Source organism: Mytilus trossulus, chromosome 11 (assembly GCF_036588685.1).
Source record: "Mytilus trossulus isolate FHL-02 chromosome 11, PNRI_Mtr1.1.1.hap1, whole genome shotgun sequence".
NCBI lineage: Eukaryota > Metazoa > Mollusca > Bivalvia > Mytilida > Mytilidae > Mytilus > Mytilus trossulus.
This window is the reverse complement of record NC_086383.1, coordinates 21,484,087-21,505,728: the sequence shown is the minus strand read 5'-3', so window position 1 is coordinate 21,505,728 and position 21,642 is coordinate 21,484,087. Positions and strand designations below refer to the sequence as shown.

Sequence of the window (21,642 nt, the reverse complement as noted above, 5' to 3'; positions counted from 1 at the left end):
ATGGAAAATGTTCTTTGTTTTTTGCGGTTTACATGTTGTTCAATTAGTTGTGCGTTTCAGTGTGATAAGTGTTCTTGTGTGTGTTTGTGCTGTATTTCTGCTGCAAATACAACAGGTCAAACTCGATATTATACCTTAACATGTCATGTAACAAGTCTGCTAGGCATATATGGCAGATGTTATCAAATAGTTTGGTTCTATGTATGTTAGCGTTATTTTTGTTGCATTTCCGTGTTTCTGTTCCTTTTACAGTTGATGTGTTTCCCTCGGTTTAAGTTTGTAATCCGGATTTGTTTTCTCTCAATCTATTTATAACTTTTGACCAGGGGTATACTATATATACTTATGTTGCCTTTATTTGACATACTATTTGATGTTTTTGATGCTTGGATCTGATGAGTTTTTCATTGAAAAACGTGACGAATTTACTTTTTTCATTGTCAACTTGCCGTACTTTCAATTGACATAGACTTTCTCAACATGATTGTGACCTTACAATAGAAGTGCACACACATGCAGAGACAAACAAACTAAAACCGACTCTTCATAAGTGTTTTAATCCATCGTCATGTATTGTTGTCCGATACGATAATTTACTGGCAACATGTTGTCATGGCATTATTTAGCAGCATTTATCGTCTGATCTATTTTCATGAACATCTCTCACGTCCAGGAAAGAATACATTTTATTATCATCTGCAGGCATCCAAAGCTTATAAGAACTAACCAAAGATACAGGGATTATATTCCAGTAACACAGACTCTCGTTTCAAGTGATAACTGATCAATATCATACCTCAATGTTGACTGTTGTACCCAATTTTCGACAATAGACCTGTTATGTCCACATATTGTTCTCAACATAGATTTTAATAGAATTGTACACGACCGTCATTCATATAAGAGTGTTACTACCTATACAAAATACCATGTTCAGAATAAGTAAACTCCTTTATCAAGTCAGGATTATGACAGTTGTTTTCATTCGTTTGCTGTGTTTGATGTTTTGATTTTGCAATTCGATAAGGTCCTTCTGTTTTGAAAATTTCTTGGAGGTCTGTATTTTATCAATTTTACCTTTTTTCTTTCTTCAACATCGGACTTATCATTAGAGGTGTTCCAATCAAAACAGTTAATAGACCAAAATCAAGTACGAAGTTGAGGAACACAACGGGTGCCTCATGTAAAACTTTGCAGTGTACATGCCATCAGCCCCTGGTTTTTGGTTGGACCTGTGTTGTGCAGTCTTTATCTTTCTATGTTGAGGTTTGTATACTGTTGTTACTCTGATGGTCTATATATTACCATGACTTTGTCAGTTTATTTTCAACTTATGAGTTTGAATGTCCCTTTGGTATCTTTAGCATCTGTTTAAAAACAGAGAAATCTAACGCATCGAAATCTCTTTCATACATTCGACAACAAACAAAATTCAGCTTATGCATAAACTTATTTAAAACAAGTATAAAAGATACATTTTGTAAACATAAGCCTATCTGTAAAAATGTATGAGAGACGATAACACCATTTACTAGTATGTACATTAATAAATATTATATACTAGTATTTGAATGGTAATGACCATAACATATGGTTTTAAAAACAAACAACGTTTTGGAAAGTTTATATATTTGTATTATAATAAAATCTGCATACATATATCAAATTATACAAAACTTTAAATGTAAAACAACATAAAAATGATAGAAAAACTTTAAGGCTTTCTAAATTCTAAACATGTATAAATAATCGAGTTTTGAAATTAACTCAGCATTTGAAACCTAGCTATGACGTGAGACAAAAACATAGGTTCATCACTTTTAATTTTGATAAATGCTCGCAAAACTTTTGGATTATGCATCAATATACAATTTTCCCTTTTGCATAATGCTAACAGACAGCTTCAGGCTCATTTAAAACAACGAACATGATCATCATTGTCCCATTGATATTCAACAAACTATTACACGAATTGTCATTGATATGGTTATATTTATAAATTTACTGATTACACATTTTTTTTTTAAATACTAACCCTTTTCTACCTCAGGCATAGATTACCTTAGCAGTATTTGGCAAAACTTTTCAGAATTTTGGTCCTCAATGCTCTTCAACTTCGTACTTTATTTGGCCTTTTTTTACTTTTTTTGGATTCGAGCGTCACTGATGAGTCTTTTGTAGACAAAACGCGCGTCTGACGTATATACTAAATTTGGTCGTGGTATTAATGATGAGTATTTACTACACTATAATCAATGTTTTATATGTCAATCTTCGGGAAGAAGCTTCATCAACAGTTTCGAAATATTTATCGAGTTCTCACTTATTTCTACATAAATATATTCTTCTATCTACAACATCAATTTGATTATGTTGATCACAGTACTGTGTCCATTCTTCTATATACACCATCAATTTGATTACATTGGTCACAGTACAGTGTCCGTTGAAGTAATGTTTGACGTTTGTTTTGTAATTCTAGAATATGATGATACCATTTTAATTGCATTGGGAATCAACCTGAAATATACAATCAAATCAGCAATGCATGCTCGTGCACCGTTTAAGGGCATACGATACAGTTTTGATCCTGTATTTACAAGTTCATGAAAATTTGCAGATAGGCAATTTTTACCCGATTAAATCAAATATGTAATAAAAAATATACCTTCATGTGCTACTTTTTGAGTAAAATGAGGTCGAAATTTGGTATATTTGCTCAAAATTTAGATTTGTGGCCGTAATTTCTTTTTCGAAAGAAAGACATAACTTTTTTGTTATAAAAGATAAACACAAATTGTTTTTTGTTAAATAATCGGTAATTTCTGTATTTTATAAATATCCTAAAACATATGCAATTTTTTATTCAGAAATAACTCATATTTATCAAATGTTCATGAATTGAGGAAAAAAACGACAATTTTTACTGCATGTTTATCAAAATTTAAAAAAATCCTCTATTTACAGTTTTATAAAATTTGGGTCACATAATCTCCCTGCAAAATGAAACAAAATGCCGTTTTGAAAAATAGGGGTCCATGAACTCGTTTTTAAATTAAATCAGTTTGAATGATAAAAATCAGTCGAAAAATGCATCTTTTCCCGATATGTCACAGTTTGACGTCGCGAAAATAACAAATTACGTTAGCAACGTCATAACGTTCTGTGTAACTGTATCGTATGCCCTTAAGAGTTGATAAATGCAATGGGACAGTAAACACTCATCAATTGATAAGAATTGAAAATATCATGACAAGCAAACAGAACAAATGAGAAGACAAATATTCCACAAAACACTTGATTAAACACAACAAAATAAACCCTTGTTATACTTACAACTCAAAAACCAGGAGTAATCTCTGATGAAATGTATGAACTGTTATGACGAAATAAAACGGCCGGAAGATATGTTTATATATTCCAAAAGTGTTTTGTTTTAAAGTTATAACTTCTATTTATAAAGTTTGTGTAATTTTACCATCATTACAAATCCGCGATAGTTTGGAAGAGCAAATACTGAACATAACTTGCCAGCGTAACGTACAACGAAAACATGTCTTAGTTTACTTTTTTTACAACAGTTAAAAGACGATCAATAAACGATATGAAGCTTAATTAACCGACACATTTAAAGGACACCAATGTTATGATATTTTCTGTAAACAGATGTGCAATGCATTACTTCACACGACTTATCAGTGGTGCTCGACACAAAACATTTAAAGGAATTACAAATCAATTAAATAGGATGAAGAACATTGTAAATCAGACAATCGAAAAAATAAACAATTTCTATTCTTCTAGACCTCTTGTGTGTGTGTGAGAATTTGACTGAGGGTCCAGATAGGGTCCAGATAGCGGGTCTTTCGCTACTGAAATCAATTGCCTTTCAAATAATTTTTCTCTCTTTTTTATATGTTCAGATCTTTTACCGTGTAAATCTCTTTTTTTTTCTCAGTAGCTATGTTCTAGTTTATGAGAATAAAATCATTCATTAATTCATTCCTTTGTTCATTTTTGCATCTCATTATTCTGTAATATCTTTAATATTTTATACTTTTCCCCTGTAATATTGGCCTAATATTCACTTATCTGTATTCCCCTTCCACAAACTCATCTCTAGATACGGGTGTTTATCCTAAAACAGGCACTGCACTAGAATTTATGTTATATCAGACTGAGAAAATTGTATTACAGTCAAACCTGGTTTACGAGACCATTAAACGGAGAGCAAACAAGTGGTCCATAAAGGCAGGTGGACTTTTATACAGGTTCAAATTATATGAAATATACTACAGAGGGATCTAAAATTGATGGTCTTTTAACAGGTCTTTGCTTAATTCAGATGGTCTCTTAAGCAGGTTTGACTTTATAAACTACTACTAATATGATATCTTATCCATGCATAGTATAGTGTATTGACAACCTGTATAGACTTACTTTATATTGATTTCAGGTTTTGTTAACTTATAAATCTGTCCATCAAGATTAATTAAAAGATCCATATCCGATTCCGAATTAGGGATTCTAATTGTCAATGCTTTGACAACTTTGAAAGACAGAAAATCGCATCTGTCTATCTACAAATTGAAAACAATATGGTTCGATTAATATTTTATAGGATTAGAAATAATTTACGACAGAATTCATTGTGAAATTTCTGAACGTTAATTGCGCATATAAGCGGTTTAATGTTTCAAGACTGAATGGTATAAATGTACCTGTTAGCAAAACTGAATATCGAACATCATTGACCACAGACCCAACTGTAGATCGAATACGATGCATTTACAGAATAAGACTTCTCACTGTGTTTGTACTTCCGCAGCTCATGGGACAGGATATTTTTTTCCTTCCGGAACGTTTGAGATCACTCGCGGTTTTAGTGTTACTCAGTCTTTAGTGTTGTATGTTGTGTTTTGTTTATTATTATACCCCGCTTTAAAAAAGGGGGGTATACTGTTTTACCTCTGTCTGTCCTTCCGTCAGTCCGTCAGTCCGTCAGTCAGTCCGTCCGTCCCATGAATATTTTTCGTCGCATTTTTCTCAGGAACTACAATACAAGGATTTCTGAAACTTGGTTTCAGGGTTTATCTAAGTCAGCTATACCGTGTGATGCGTTTTCAGATTGATCACTTGACAACTTCCTGTTTACCGAACACTTGTATGATTTTACACATGATAGCTAAGTTGAAAATTTTCGTCACATTTTTCTCAGGAACTACAATACAAGGATTTCTAAAATTTGGTTTCAGGATTTATATAAGTCAGCTATACCGTGTGATGCGTTTTCAGATTCATCACTCGACAACTTCCTGTTTACCGAACACTTGCATATTTTTACACTATTAATATTATCCACTTGCGGCGGGGGTATCATCAGTGAGCAGTAGCTCGCAGTTTCACTTGTTGTTTGTGTTTTGGTCGTGTTTCGTTTTTAGTATGACATTGTTAGTTTGTTTTCGACTTATGAGTTTGAATATCCATTTGAAATCGTTTGCCTCTGTTTCAATGAACTATCAAACCTCTGCTATAAACACCAGCTTCAAGTGACAAACCAAAATCATCAGATATTTAAGATATACATTCAGACATGTTATTTTTACAACATGTACAAGCAATATGTTTCAAACTTTAACTTTTAAAAACATGGCAAGGTTGAAATCGGTTTACAATGAAATAATTTGTTCGGTGAAAAACGTGCATCAACCGAAAACAAATGCCACAAAATGATGTGTATACAAAAAGCAGAATGTCTTAGACAAAGACAACAGTCAAGTTTTTGTTTTTGAGAAACATACAAACAAACCTTTAAAGTGGTTTCAAACATTTACAATTATGGTATGGAAAATAAAGGTTTAAATATCGGGTATGAGATACATAAATTAAGTTGACTGTTCTTGTTTACATATATTTAGTATACTGATAAAAAAATTAAACAATACTCAAATATTGCTTTTTCACATTTAATTGTAAAATAGTCTGTACGCTCCATATCATCACATTAATTTAATGCTTCCTGGGTTAGTATACACAAAGACGTAGAGATTGTATAACAATATAATTAAACCAATGACCAAACCTTTACTTACAAATTCTTTTGACGCAGTTTTTCCCAGCTGAATAAAATGTTTTATCATTGCAAATCGTCCTGCAGGTTTATAAATCATTAATCCAAATTCTTTACCGAATTCTAGTTTGTTTGATTCGTCATCACTCAGCCCATCGTCGACACCAAATGCAATTTTATCTATTAATGCCATAACATTCATCAATGTCATTTGTTCGGTTTCTGTTGAATAAAGTGATACGTAATAGCAACATTAAACATAATCACAGACTGACAGCGGTTACAAAAAGAAATGAAAATCGTTACTGTTTTACATGTAAACATTATTTACAACAACATCATTTTTTTTATTATCAAAATCCGACTAAAGCCAATATGTTGAATCTAAGGTTCACGAGGCGTTGTCAATGAAATTAACATTACGGTTTACGGTTTGCAAATACTGTTCTTTGATTAATAATTTTCTTATGATATTAACCAAATACTTAATTCGATTATTGACAGTTTACATAAGTACATGTAGTGAATGAGCCATTAATTATGTTATAAAATTCCTTGGAATATTATCTACATGTATGTAATACTATTGATCAGGGGTTTACGATCCGAAGAAAAATATATATGTAGGACTCTTAAGTGCGAGGGTACTCGAAAGTGCGATGGTCCACGCTAAAATACAATGGTGTCTTACGCTAAAGTGTGATGGTTGCTTGTTCGCTAAAGTACGTTGGTATTCGAATTTCGAATATTCGAATTATTAAAAATCGAAGTTTAAAAGGTCTTTTTGCAAAAGCTAGTATGCTAAGGTATAACATATGTGATAGGCTTTACAATGTACCGTTAGGCTGAAGTGATTGTTTCTAAATTAACAAGTCCAACTAAGTTATAATTGCTCTAAAAGTAATTTACATTTGCAAATATTATATTTCATGTAAAATGAATTTTAACAATTGAATATTTAGATAATTGGTGTAGATTACCGTCATACTAATGTTACAACCTCCCTTACATTTGTCATTGAAAATTTGAATATGCAACATTTATTTGTTTAAGCTTTAATCTAAATGCAAGAGAAAAGCAATGTTAGCCGAGCTTTCTCCTTTTTCGTAACGAGTACAAATACATGTGTAATGTTTTATACAATGTTACAGATCGAACTAATGTTTTAACAGACAATTTATAGTTCACGCATGAAAGCATGTACCTCTATTATACCAACGCCGGTTACTTTTCATTAAAATTGCGGCATTGTAAAGGGGATCACAATGAAAACTGCCACATAAACAATGATTTTACTTCAAATAGAAGCAGGATAAGTATGCGTATACTGTTTTGTATCTACATGTATATAGTAAAATGAACGACTGTAGGAGACAAGTTTTTCTTTCAGCACTCGAAAAAAATAAACATTGTAATTTAGCGGACAAAGAACGGTTAAATTAAATCAATTACTCGTAGGTCGTGGACATTTGGTGTGAAAATTGTTAATCAAATATTTCTTATCTATCTTCCGGCATGTTGATTTTTAGTTTTTATAAACGATTGTTATCGAACGAACGTCTATATTTTCGAAGACCATCGAACTTTAGCGGAACGTAACATCGCACTTTAGCGGAGACCATCGCACTTTAGCGTGATTATCGAATTTGGCGTCCCAATCGCACTTTAGAGTCCTACATATATAAGACGAGTATACTTTTGTGTTTCAATTTTGTAAATACCTTACCGAGCGAGTATACTCAAGTACCGCTAGGTACATCAAACGATCCGAGTTATCGATTAGTAAATCTTCGCCGAGTTGACATTCCTTTACAGCAAATACACATATAACGACTTCTTTTTGAAGAGATTACGGGGCGCCGAATGGGACTCTTGTGGTTTTGTACAAAAATCAATTCTGTCATAACAAAATCATTTTTGTCTTACAAAACTATGTGCTACAGACTTGTTTTGTGAGAACTACAATTTTGTGATGACAAAATTCATTTGTGTAGACAAAATTCATTTTTGTCATGACAAAATTCATTTTTGTGATGACAAAATTCATTTTTGTAGACAAAATTCATATGTGTCATGACAAAAGTCAATTTTGTCATGAAGGTATGCAAGTCAATTGTGTTGAGACAAAAATCAATTTTGTCAATTTTGTTAATTTTGTTGAGACAAAAGTCAATTTTGTCAATTTTGTTGAGACAAAAGTCAATTTTGTTGAGACAAAAGTCAATTTGGTTGAGACAAAAGTCAATTTTGTTGAGACAAAATTCAATTTAGTTGAGACAAAATTCAATTTAGTTGAGACAAAATTCAATTTAGTTGAGACAAAATTCAATTTTGTCAACTTTGTTGAGACAAAAGTCAATTTTGTCAACTTTGTTGAGACAAAAGTCAATTTTGTCAATTTTGTTGAGACAAAATCAATTTTGTCAACTTTGTTGAGACAAAATTCAATTTTGTCAATTTTGTTGAGACAAAATTCAATTTTGTTGATACAAAGTTCAGTTTTGTCAATTTTGTTGAGACAAAAGTAAATTTTGTCTCACATTGGTCAATTTTGTCTCACATTGGTCAATTTTGTCTCACATTGGTCAATTTTGTCTCACAAAAGTCAATTTTGTCTCACAAAAGTCAATTTTGTCAATTTTGTTGATCACATTGGTCAATTTGTCTCACAAAAGTCAATTTTGTCAATTTTGTTGATCACATTGGTCAATTTGTCTCACAAAAGTCAATTTTGTCAATTTTGTTGAGACAAAATTCAATTTTGTCAATTTTGTCTCACAAAAGTCAATTTTGTGTAACAAAAGTCGATTTTGTATGCAAATTAGTTCACAGAAACCAAACTAAACTAATTTGAATACAAAATTGACTTTTGTCGCCCAATTTTCAAATTAGGTTACAAAAGTAAAGTCTGTGTAACAAAAAATGAATTTTGTCATGACAAATGATACAAATTTTGTTAAACTGAACTCATTTTTGTAGAACAAAAGTCACTTTTGTCCGTACAAAATTGAATTTTGAGTACAAAACCACAAGAGTCCCATTCGGCGCCCCGTAAAGATCGTGTGGAAGAGCTATATACAGAGGTTTGATAAAGTTACCCTTAGACTAGTTTTATTTTGGTTTACCCCAGACTGAAAACGAAACGCGCGTCTGGCGTACTAAATTATAATCTTGGTACCTTTGATAACTATTTATACCACTGGGTCGATGCCACTGCTGGTGGACGTTTCGTCATCGAGGGTATCACCAGCCAAGTAGTCAACACTTCTATGTTGACATGAATACCAATAATGTTTGTTTTTTTTATAAATTTCTGGTTTACGAAAGTTTGAATTGTTCGAAAAACTAAGGATTTTCTAATCCCAGGCATTGATTACCTTAGCCGTATTTGGCACAACTTTTTGGAATTTTGGATTCTCAATGCTCTTTAACTTTGTACTTGTTAGGCTTAATTAACATTTTGATATGATCGTCACTGATGAGTCTTATGTAGACGAAACGCGCGTCTGGCGTACTAAATTATATTCCTGGTACCTTTGATAAAAATGTATCTTAATATAAACTGAAATCAATTTACCAGTTAAACAGCACCAAACAGTTATGAAAGTCAAAGACAAGAAAAAGAGGTTTTCCCTAAAAATGTCTGAGCAACAAGAACCCCATTGAAACCTTTGGGTGATCTCAGGTGCCAGGAAATTAAGTGTTTATAATTTGACGAACTTAAAATTTAATAACAACATGTGTATCAATTGGTTTTATCTAAATTTGTCGTTACAAAATAATTGTAAGGTAGGGAATGTATCTCCCTCGTGCAAAGCCTTGATCATGTTAAGATTCTTTATCTGATTTTAGCTTTAATTTCTAGTCTGTTTGGTTTACCAACTCTTCAAAGTTTACTTGAGGCTTATAACTTTCAATTTGTTTGGCTTCCAATATAGCGACATGAATTGTTGAAATGCGATCTGGCGCAGTAAAATTGGTATCACTAACGTTTTTGAATCAAGTCTGTATTGTTGACAGATTACATAGTTTATTGTACTTGGAAATATATTTTACCTGTTTCAACAGCTTGGTCTGGATTTGATAATTTTTGTTTGTCCTCCTTTTCTTTTTGTCTTTAATAAGAAACATAAGCATAGCAAAATTAGGCAATTGAATATTACACATCTAGTTTCTGTTGATGTTGCTGTTTATTATATATAAGTTTTTCTAAGAAATATGCCAAACGACTGAAACATCGTTTTACCAAATCCATCAAATCGAACCACAACTTTAAGTGATAAATTTGATATGTGCGAAAAGCCTGTCTAGATACACCAACATTTTGTATATATACACTAAAACATTTTCAGAGTACTTGGTATGTGCGAAAAGCATGTCTAGAAACACCAACATGTTGTACGCTAAAACATTTTCAGGCCACTTGATATGTGCGAAAAGCATGTCTAGAAACGCCAACATTTTGTACGCTAAAACATTTTCAGGCCACTTGATATGTGCGAAAAGCATGTCTAGAAACACCAACATTTTGTACGATAAACCATTTTCAGGCCACCTTCAACTTCGTACTTTATTTGGCCTTTTTAACTTTTTTGGATTCGAGCGTTACTGATGAGTCTTTTGTAGACGAAACGCGTCTGGCGTAAATACTAAATTTAGTCCTGGTATCTATGATGAGTTTATTGATATGTGCGAAAAGCATGTCTAGAAACACCAACATTTTGTATGCTAAAACATTTTCAGGCCACTTGGATATTGAATAACTATATGAACAGAAGGAACATGAACAAAAAAGACATACTAGCTTAGTTACAGTGTTCAATTAACAATTATTCAAACCATTAAAGAATATTTAAAGTAAGATTATTTTTGGATTATCCCAGTAGCAACTACCGAGTCAATGATACCATTTGGTATATAGCATTGTACAAGACGCCCTTTACACAAGAAGTTGTCATTCTTCATTTTAAAATTTATAAATTAGTGAAAACAGTCTCAATTTGTGTCCTAAACATAAACCTCCGATGAAAACACACATATGAAGATTGAGGAGAGAATTCTATAATTGTATTTATTTTCGCGGTGTATTTATTTTCACGAATTTCGCGGTGAGTTCATTTTCGCGAAAATAAGTGCCCGCGAAACAAGTACAAGTACAGTAGTGCATACTTCATTTTGTATTTGGTGAAATACGTTGATTAACTTCTGCATTGCAATTGGTATTTATAAGATGATACATTTTAATATGGAGAACACCTTTGTTTCGTTAGTTGGAAGTTTTTGCAGCGGGCAGCTTGTTTTTCTATGAAAATCAGCTATTTTTGTCAGGCAAGTTTGCTCAATATGTCATCCAAATGTGGCCTTATCAATGTGTGGACCAATCTGTCAATATAAAACCACTTGGCATGGTTGGTTTGATTTGTGCTACAATTCATTCATAAAATAAGTTAAAATTGTCTTAAAGTTCATACATAGATATTTGATTTCGCAATTCTATAAAACAAAAATTGCTTACGTATATTCGAAAGTCACCTCGGCATCAAAACTCCTCAATCCCTTGAAAAGGAAAAACCAGATTGGCACAACTGAAAATGGAAAATATTTCATCCCCTTAACACAAGAAAACATTCCATTTGTTTAAAAAATGATATAACTAAACTGTTCCCCAAAAGGCATGGCTCGATATAATGTAAAAGGAGGTAAAACAAAATATTTCACTATTAAAAATTATATCGACTGCTATTGCTTCATCAAGAACAAAAGTATGATGTGGATATTTCTCCACACTTTCAATCGTTGTATTTTATTAATCAAATTTGGCTAAACCGCGGAAGGTTAACCAAAGCTAAGTTGCAAACAAAACAATCTCTTATGAAAAATTATTTAAATCCATATTAAAATTCAAGATCACTCAATCTAAAAATTACTTTTAAATAACTATTTATTAATTTTAAATAATATCTAAATTACAAGTATTGAACGGACTGTTACTAATGAACTCGAGTTTGAGGTTATACGATAGCGGTAAAATGTGCGGTCTAATGAAGGTATTTGGTTGTTTTCCTCTTATAGTTGATGGGTTTCCTACCGTTGTAGTTTACTTCTCGCTTAACCGATTTATGACTATAGCACAGTGGTATATTACTGTTGTCTTTATCCAAAGTTCTAATGTTTAAACCTTATTGCTGAAAATATTCATCAGGACACAGAAGTAATAAAGACGTTTACCATATATTATTAACAAATTACCTGTATGTTCCAGAAAACAGTGTTTGACTTATAGAGACTCCGGTTAGGCGGTTTAATTTTTACACAACTAAAACTCGAAACGCTTAAGAGATAGGCAAATTATAGTCACCAACAATCGTTAAGACTTTATATTGCTCTTGATTATTTTCTAATTTGGTCTATTGTCTCATTAATGTTTATGTATGCACTACATCTCTTTGTTTTTCATATTTATGAAAACACTTTAAAACTTTGGTCCGTTCGATGTGCTATTCTTGGTAAAGCGTCATCTTTTCACATGGCACAATTTGCTCTTTGCTCTTCAACTTCGTACTTTATTTGGCCTTTTTGATTTTTTTGGTTAGAGCGTCACTCGTGAGTCTTTTGTAGACGAAACGCGCTTACGGTGCAAATATAAAATTTCAATTTTGGAAGATATGATGAGTTTATTTGAAATATTCTAATTTTGCGTTGACTATTATATTGTATATATATTCATGATATTTGGCAAGTGCACTTCTCCTAAATAAACCAACCATATTTTTTTCTTGAAAATCAAAAAAGTATGGATCCTCTTTTTTGTGTGTCTTAATGTAATAAATAAAGGCAACAGTAGTAAACCGCTGTTCAAAACTCATAAATCCATGGACAAAAAAAAAAGGAATCAGAGCTTTGCATGAGGGAGATACATTCCTTAATTTATAATAATTTATAATATTTTGTACCAGCAAATTTTAATATCACAAAAAATCCGTATTTTCATGCCGTTACCCAAGTACTGGCTACTGGGCTGGTGATACCCTCGGGTACTAATAGTTCACCAGCAGAGGCATCGACCCAGTGGTAGTAATAAAATAAACGGGACCAATTTTCTTGCACCAGATGCGCATTTCGACAATACATGTCTCTTCAGTGATGCTCGTGGCCAAAATATTTGAAATCCAAAGCTTATATAAAAGATGAAGAGCTATAATCCAAAAAGAATATATGGATTTTATCTATTTTTGATACTTTCATTTCTATGCAGTGTTTTTGTACTGGTTTTTTTTCCGTCTTTTTATTTCCATTTTGGCAATGTCTGTATGTATATAGACTTATAATTTTTGATTGTCCCCTTGGTATCACTTTTTTATGAACTTTCGACTTACCTAAATATCTTAGTTTTTTCAACCATCGTTGTGAATCCACCGAATGAATCAGATCTGCAAACAATCCATATGCTGCCAGCATAAAGGAGTATCCCACCAGTTTGTCCTCACAAAAATTACCAAATACTGGATAATCTTTTATACCACCTTCGAGACAAAATATAAATGTCCCATTTTATTCAAGTTATGGATATGACAACTCTCAATTTAACATTTTCGTAATGTCTATACCAGGTTTATGATACTGTACAGTTCAAATAAGAATTCAGCAGTGGCATCCACAATCTGCTAGTAGAAATTGAGATATCCAGATTTGAACAAGGAGAATCCTAAAAGTTAAGGAAGGTTAAACGTTTTAATGGTACCAAACCTTCTCCCTTTTCTGAAACAAATATAACAACACAACATAGAAAGACACACTATAAAATATATGAACCTGTTTTACATTCATACAATCTGGAATACACTTGTTCACAATTTCACAGTATCTGTTAGTAGAAAGATATGAAATTCTGATTTGAATTAGAGTGAAAATAGTAAATGAAAATAGAATTTTCACCAGTACAAAATTTGGAATAATTTTTACTTGATACATTCTGGATCCTTTCGAATTCCAATTGAAGCTGTTACATATAAATGCAATTACTATGGACAGTATAAAAAATGAAGGAGTATTAAAACTAGAAAGACTTTGCATAAGTTTAATATTTTATTTTCAAAGGAATAGAACCATACGACAGGACCAACAACAGAATGAAATGTGACGTAAATAGCAACAGCAAGTAGAAGGAGGACCATCAGAGACAATCTTTGTTTACAGGTTTCACCCATCGTATTCTTATGAAATGCCGGTGCAAGGTCAGGATTATGACAGGTTTATTTTCACTTGTTACGTTGGTTGGTTACGCTTTAAGTTGTCAGATTGTACAGACTTTCCCTTGCAAATTTACCTTGGAGGTGTTTTTTTTTTTTGTATTTTTGTTGAACTCTATTTTGTTTTTAAAATGTTCATTACTGTAAATGTGTTGCATTTAAGTACCTCGCGAACTATGATTAAAAGGGCATACGTCTAAGTAACCAGAACGAAGTCTTTATATTTTTTCCAGTGCGATGAAAATGTACACGTATACTCACCTTTAACTAAATGTAGAGTTGACGTAACGACATCGACACAACCATACGCTACGTTGGCCATTCCATTACCAGTACCTAATAAATATAAAAGTTGTGTCAATCGACAATCATCGGCTGAATCCGTGTCAATCGGCAATCATCGGGTGAATCCGTGTCAATCGGCAATCATCGGCTGAATCCGTGTCAATCGGCAATCATCGGGTGAATCTGTGTCAATCGGCAATCATCGGGGAATCCGCTACTCTACTTGTATATATTAACTGGAGGAACGGAATCGGCCGAGTTGAGACGAGTGAGGCATTCTGAAATTAACTTCTGTTTTTGGACCGATTGAGATAGAAGGTTTAAAGGATTTGATTCTAACAAAAATAAAATTAAACCCTGCTGCATTTAGATGTGCTTTGTTTTTATGTTGAACCCCTAACTACTAAGTTTTGATTCGAGTGGCAATGTTTGTGATCGTAATGTTCACACGGACATTTAATTCGAATCGAATGCGAATCGAATTCGCTTATCGCGTTCACACACTCTTCTTTTTTAATTCGAATTGATTCGAATTAACTATTCGAATTAGTCAATTCGCATTATAAATACGTTTTTGTTAATACGAATTAAAAGCTTACGTCGTTTGGACAGTAAAGCGAATTTGACGCGCATTGCAATTGGAATTATAATTGACATTAGGACGTAAAACGTTTCGAATGAGAATAAAACTAATTCAAATTAGTTAATGCGAATCGAATTCGAATTACGTGTGAACTCAGCATTATATAAACAAAACGCACGACGTTTGGAGTAACAATGATATGTTTGATGAGTTATGTCATTATATAGGGGTATTTTGTTTATTCTATTCACAGATTCCGACTGTGTGTGTGACTTCAAACTTGACCATGTGATTAACAATATAACAATTTGGTACATATGAATATCGTTTGGAAGTTGTCTTTATTTCTTTTAAAGGAGTTAGCTGTATATAGCTTAACGTCAAAGACTTAAACAGCCGCGAATTGGACTTTAAAGTTTAACGCTAAATAAAGTATCCACAAAAATAAGTTGGCTTGCAGTACCTGCTGGTATAAAAGATATCGGGATGTCAAGTTGATTTAAAGCAGCGTTACGATCATTAACATCAATATTTCCGGCAGCTTGTTTCTTTAGTAACAGACCATTTACCAAGTCGTTCAATGTTCCATCCCCTCCCATAATAACCAACCTAATAAAGGGAACAGTTTTAGTTTAGATTATGTACAATAAAGTAAGAGATGGTGTAGGTTTACCTATGAAGCAGTTATTCACCACAGTCCTGATGATAGGAACTTGAGGACTTACATATTACCAAACACCTTCGACAAGGTTTAGGACTGACAAATTAAATCGAGACGAAATTCAGCATTTTTCTTATTTAATTTTGATTAGATAAGATGTGTCGTATGTGTGCTAATACTTTTCCTGTTGAAATTGAATGTTAAAGTTTATTACAAAACAAGTAAATGATAGAGAATATACATTTGTTTACAATTTATCACAGAATGCATATATTCTTTTCTCAAGTTTCTGAATACCTGGAATACTTTAAATATAAATTAAAACACCAAACCAAACTTGTACAAAGTTGAAAAAGCATTGACGACCAAGAATTATTTTTTAAATAGCCTATCGAAATGTTTGGTCTTCAGGGATCTTCAACTTACAATTGCACTTTACTTTGATTGAAGTGTAAGTGACGAGTCTTTTGTAGACGAAACGCGCGTCTGGCGTACGAAATGTAATCCTGGTATCTATAATTAGTTTATTTACGGAAGGTTTTTCTAATAAGGTATGAAAAACTGTTTCATAGGTAGAAAACAAGTCGCATTTCTAACCATATCAATAATGTTTTGTGTCAACATAGAAGCACTAACTGCAGGGCTGGTGGTAACCCTGGGGTGAAATATATCTAGTAGAACTTTGTTAACAAGCTTATAGAACATATCTGATTACCCTTCTAGGGCACCTGCTATCATCCCAAGTATTTGTCGGGTTCGTGTTGCGCAGTCTAAAGTTTTCTGTGTTATGTGAACATATATAATGTACTATTATTTGTTGGTATTTTTCTTTTTTAACTATGACATTGTCAGTTTATTTTCGACTGATGAGTTTTTTATTCCATTTGATATCTTTCGCTTATTCTTTTACAAAAATACGTGGCGTATGCACGCCAAATGCGAGTTTAGTCTTCAAGTACTCGTCATGATCAACGATGCTGGATTTGAAAATGTTAAATCTCAAATCAAGTAATTGAGGACCCGAAATGCTTTGTCAACTAAACAGCTTATAGGTAATCTATTTTTGGAGTATGAAATCCTTTGTATATCGTAAAATTCGAAGTTTTGTTACCATGATCATATAAATGATATTTCAATTCATGTCCGCGCAAAAGTGCTGACTCAGTATTGAACTTACTAGTGATACCCTCAGAGTCGATTCATATTAGTGATGTGTTATACTTATTGACTGGGTGTGTATAGTGAGTGGTATAGTAATTTTATTGTCCCCGAGGTAAAACTATCGCCCGGAGTTGTAGCCGAGGGCAATAGTTGTATCCGAGGGGACAATTAACCTATACTTTTCCACGAAAAACCAGTCAGCAAGTGTTTAATCATACAGAAAGAGACAATAGACAATAAATATCGGTGATAAATCAACAATCGTAATAATTAAGAAGCATTAACACATCCGTACAGTTTCACGTTAACTTTATAAATATTCTGAATTTTGAGGCTACGTCCCGCACTGTCAACCTTTGATACATCAGGTAAATATGACATCGTCACTACCGTGCTATTCTAAACATTATCCAATCCCGTAGCTTCATATTTTGATATGATCATCACTGATGAGTCTTATGTAGACGAAACGCGCGTCTGGCGTACTAAATTATAATCCTGGTACCTTTGATAACTATTTACACCACTGGGTCGATGCCACTGCTGGTGGACGTTTCTACCCCGAGGGTATCACAAGCCCAGTAGTCAACACTTCGGTGTTGACATGAATATCAATAATGTGGTCATTTTTATAAATTTCTTGTTTACAAAAATTTGAATTTTTCGAAAAACTAAGGATTTTCTTATCACAGGCATAAATTACCTTAGCCGTATATGGCACAACTTTTATTGAATTTTGGATCCTCAATGCTCTTCAACTTTGTACTTCTTTGGCTTTATAAATATTTTGATATGAGCGTCACTGATGAGTATTATGTAGACGAAACGCGCGTCTGGCGTACTAAATTATAATCCTGGTACCTTTGATAACTATTAACTTGAAACTCCACGAAATATAATGACGCTAGCGCTCGAATAATTTGACCGAGGTCCAATATTTGAAAACTATTGACCGGTCAAATAGGTCAACGCTTGCATTTTGAAAAACAGTCATAACATTGTGTACTTGTTTTATATATATATATAAAAAAAAGAGGAGAAAGTAGGGTATGATATAATGTTATATGTCTAAGGAGTAGTAGCATGATACTTGTTCTTGTAAAAGAGGTAACTATTGAAGGATTTCTATTAAATAGAAACAAATTAATGATACATACACATCATATTTGCTGAAGTCAAATGAAGCTGACAATTCTTTTGCATGGTTTGGTGTCGCAGAAACTAAATGAAAAAAAACCGCTATTATGATTAAATCTTTAATATTCGCGTTTTATTTTTTTTTAAGTTTCGAACTTTGTTTTTTCATTATTGCAAAAACATCTATAAAAGATTAATATAGTAATGCATCGATATGTACAGGATATTAATCAATTTCATATAATTCTCAATGATGTTATATGTTTCTTATTGTTTTCAGTTTTCCCAGGAATATTTTCCATATTTGATGGAAATAATCCTTTGTTTTAAGATGTTTAATTTTTAATGTACAAAGTTTATCGGTGTATACTACGAATTTAAACACCTGTTTTAATAAATTTTTTCAACGATTTTATTGTGTTTTCTGTATGTAATAACTAAAGATGTTATGATAACAATTATTTAAGGACTTGTGAATATCAGAATAAGAAAGAAATTTGTCAGTAGCTTTATGAATAATTTAATTTAACAAATTCACTTTATACATTGTAATTGTTTGCTTTCCGGAATTGATAGTGATAACAAAAATCCAACCTACCTATAAGTTCGTATTTAATGCTGGCAAGTTTCAATATAGGTTCGACGTCTTTTGTAAAAATTGACTCCGAATTACCAGAACCTCCAATAGGATTTAGGAAAATAACCACTGAGTTTGGTCTTTCTTTCACTTAAATACAATAAAAAAAAAAAGACTGAATTTCCAAAACATTTTGATGCTTTGAATCTTTCTGAAATATATGTAATGAAGTCGATGTTTCGATTCGGAATCTGGTTAACAAAAACCACAATCTCTCCCGTTGGTAGGTTATGTTTGGTCCGACCTTAATCGTCGTATTTATGTATTTTTGTCATTCAGAAACTTTGTAATTTTGTTGTTGACTAGCTGTCTTTTTATGAGCATCTCAATTTATTCGGCCATTCTATTGTATTTGTGCATGCTATTCATTGCAATATTTACAGTTCACAAATTCAATTTTCATTACGGAGTTAAATAGTTTTCCTGGTCTTCCTAACAACGCGTAATGTATAACGTTAAAATACCGCTTGGTCAGCATTCTGATCAATTTGGCCATTGCAACATCGATGTGTTCTATATGTATAATATGTTCTCGCCCTTACTTTGCTAATTGACGCGCGTTAAAACAAAATGACCACAAACCTTCACTAAGATTTCGTTTTATTTCAGATTGCATCTGTTTGATGTCTGCACTTGCAGCACTGATCTGTAAAGTTTTCATTTCCAATGTGTTAAAGCCTCCTGTTGGTCTGATGTAATATAAGTTTGCATCTGACGTCTGCTCGTCACTTTCCCGCGTCGATGGGTCATCCATATCAATAATATCTGCATATTGTATCTTAGCTAAAATACAGAATAAAGTAATTCATAACATACTAGGCGGATGGAAAAAAAAACTTCTATTGACTATCATCAATAGTCAACCCTTTCGGGGGGAGGGGTTAAAGTAATACACACAGTAAAACTTTTAATGGCTGGATTAACCGGTAAAACACATCATACGTTTTAGCTTGTTATAAATTTGCAAGATATTTGTAAAGTGATGGAAAATAGTGTATACATATTATATATATATAATGAATATTGTTTTTCTGACATACACTATGTATCAGACCTTATTTTTCCGTTTATGCATGAAATATTTGTCACTGAATGTAAAGCAACTAACCATGAACGAATCAAACAGTTGTATTAAATTATTATTTGAGCCGGAAAAAAATACATTCATCAGTTTTTACCATTTAATTTTTTACTTCGTCACTGTTCATTTGCCACAATCTAACTAAAATTTAGTTTTATTATTTTTCAGATTGTTTGTAACTAGATTACTTGTCGAATACATAACGAAATAATGCCGAGATGCATTAGAAAATGTATTTTAATTAGACTACTTTTTGTTCTGACTTTTAATTACAATTTTATTTTATGTCCTAATAAAATTGTTGGAAGAGAAAAACGGTCATGTACGTGCAAATCATTTTGAAGAAATTTAAATCATTGTTATTTATTAACATAATTACGCGTAAAGGTCTAATAAACCACTAACCTTATAACATAAAAATAAATTTAAAAAGAATCTTATTTTACCGTACACTGTGAACGTTTATTTCTCCCTTATGGATGGCCCCGCTAAACTGACATTAGATCCAAATACTGACCTGATAATACGAGATGACAACGGACGAACATGCAACACGCATGTCACAATTTCCTACTTACTTTCGATATCTCCTTGTGAAATGGTCACACACTTGTCTATAAATGATACTGTAGCTTCTATTCCATCAGAATTTACCTTAAATTGTGACATTTTACTGATGATTGATTTTGTTTACTATCTCTAAATAGTGTAATGTATTTGAGAATCCGGTTATTTGAGGTGCTTGGAGGGAATTTATTGGAATTCACGTTGCTCATTACAATATAAAAAATCGTTATTAACAATCATCAATTCATGCATAATTGCCATGAATGGCATCTTCTTTGTCGCTCAATCTAATTAAAACATTTAGATCTCTGAGTACGTTACACTACATATAAGGTGTAACGTATTCACACACAACTTATGGTATTAAAAGTGCGATAGTTTTATGATCTCTTCTATTGGATTTTTCCAGTCAGAAATTCTATAAACACACATAATTCACGACGAAAATGAAGATAACATAAACATTATAAAATAAACTTACTATATATCTATTTTTTAAAAGTGTTTGATCTGGGAACAGTATACATGGTATATATCAAACTATCAAATGAATATATTTGTTCCTGATGTATGCATGAATCGCAAATACAACGCAAGATTAATTTTACATATTCCAGTTTATATCAGATTTTTGGGACATGGACACCCCTATTCCTTTGTTTATGATATCTTCTTATATTTTCGAACATATTTCGAAAGTTTTCCCTTATTTTTCGTGTTGTTGCTTTCGTGCCCCATTTATTATGCCCCATTTATGGCCATTGTTTTTTTCTGGTCTGTGCGTCCGTCCGTCCGTCCGTCCGTTCGTTCGTTCGTTCGTTCGAGATATTTTACCCAATTTTTACGGTCCACTGAACATAGAAAGTGTTAGCGATGATGTGGCATCCGTGTACTAAGGACACATTCTTGTTTTGTTTTTTTTCGCATGCAACAGGTGCATGCCGGATATTCAATCTGCTACGTCCTTAATTGTTTCTCAAAAAGGACCCCAAGGATTACATGGTAAATGTGCTGAAGAATGAGGCGTCCGTTTTGCAGTGCGGAATGAATATCATATGCCGGAATGGCCCGGGATGTTAAATTCGATGTCTTATGTAGAAGGAGTGTTACGTTCGCCCTCTTCGGATTCAATTCCCTTGCAACACCTTAATGATCTTTAGTTTATCTTTTGAAAAGCAAATGGTTTATCCCTATAAAACAAACTCTTTGAC

General features: G+C 32.6%; 1 protein-coding gene across 1 annotated transcript; it reads right to left on the bottom strand.

Annotated features, from left to right (window-relative positions):
• Nucleotides 1-1,677: 1,677 nt before the first annotated feature.
• On the bottom strand, nucleotides 1,678-20,593 carry LOC134690863 (ceramide kinase-like). The gene is made up of 12 exons (XM_063550985.1): nucleotides 20,443-20,593; nucleotides 19,366-19,566; nucleotides 18,745-18,873; nucleotides 18,167-18,230; nucleotides 15,651-15,796; nucleotides 14,581-14,655; nucleotides 13,447-13,593; nucleotides 11,586-11,655; nucleotides 10,127-10,185; nucleotides 6,093-6,292; nucleotides 4,441-4,580; nucleotides 1,678-2,520 (listed from the first exon to the last, which is right to left on the bottom strand). The coding sequence occupies exons 1-12, from the start codon at nucleotides 20,531-20,533 to the stop codon at nucleotides 2,430-2,432; spliced, it is 1,413 nt and encodes a 470-aa protein (XP_063407055.1). The 5' UTR covers nucleotides 20,534-20,593; the 3' UTR covers nucleotides 1,678-2,429.
• Nucleotides 20,594-21,642: the final 1,049 nt, after the last annotated feature.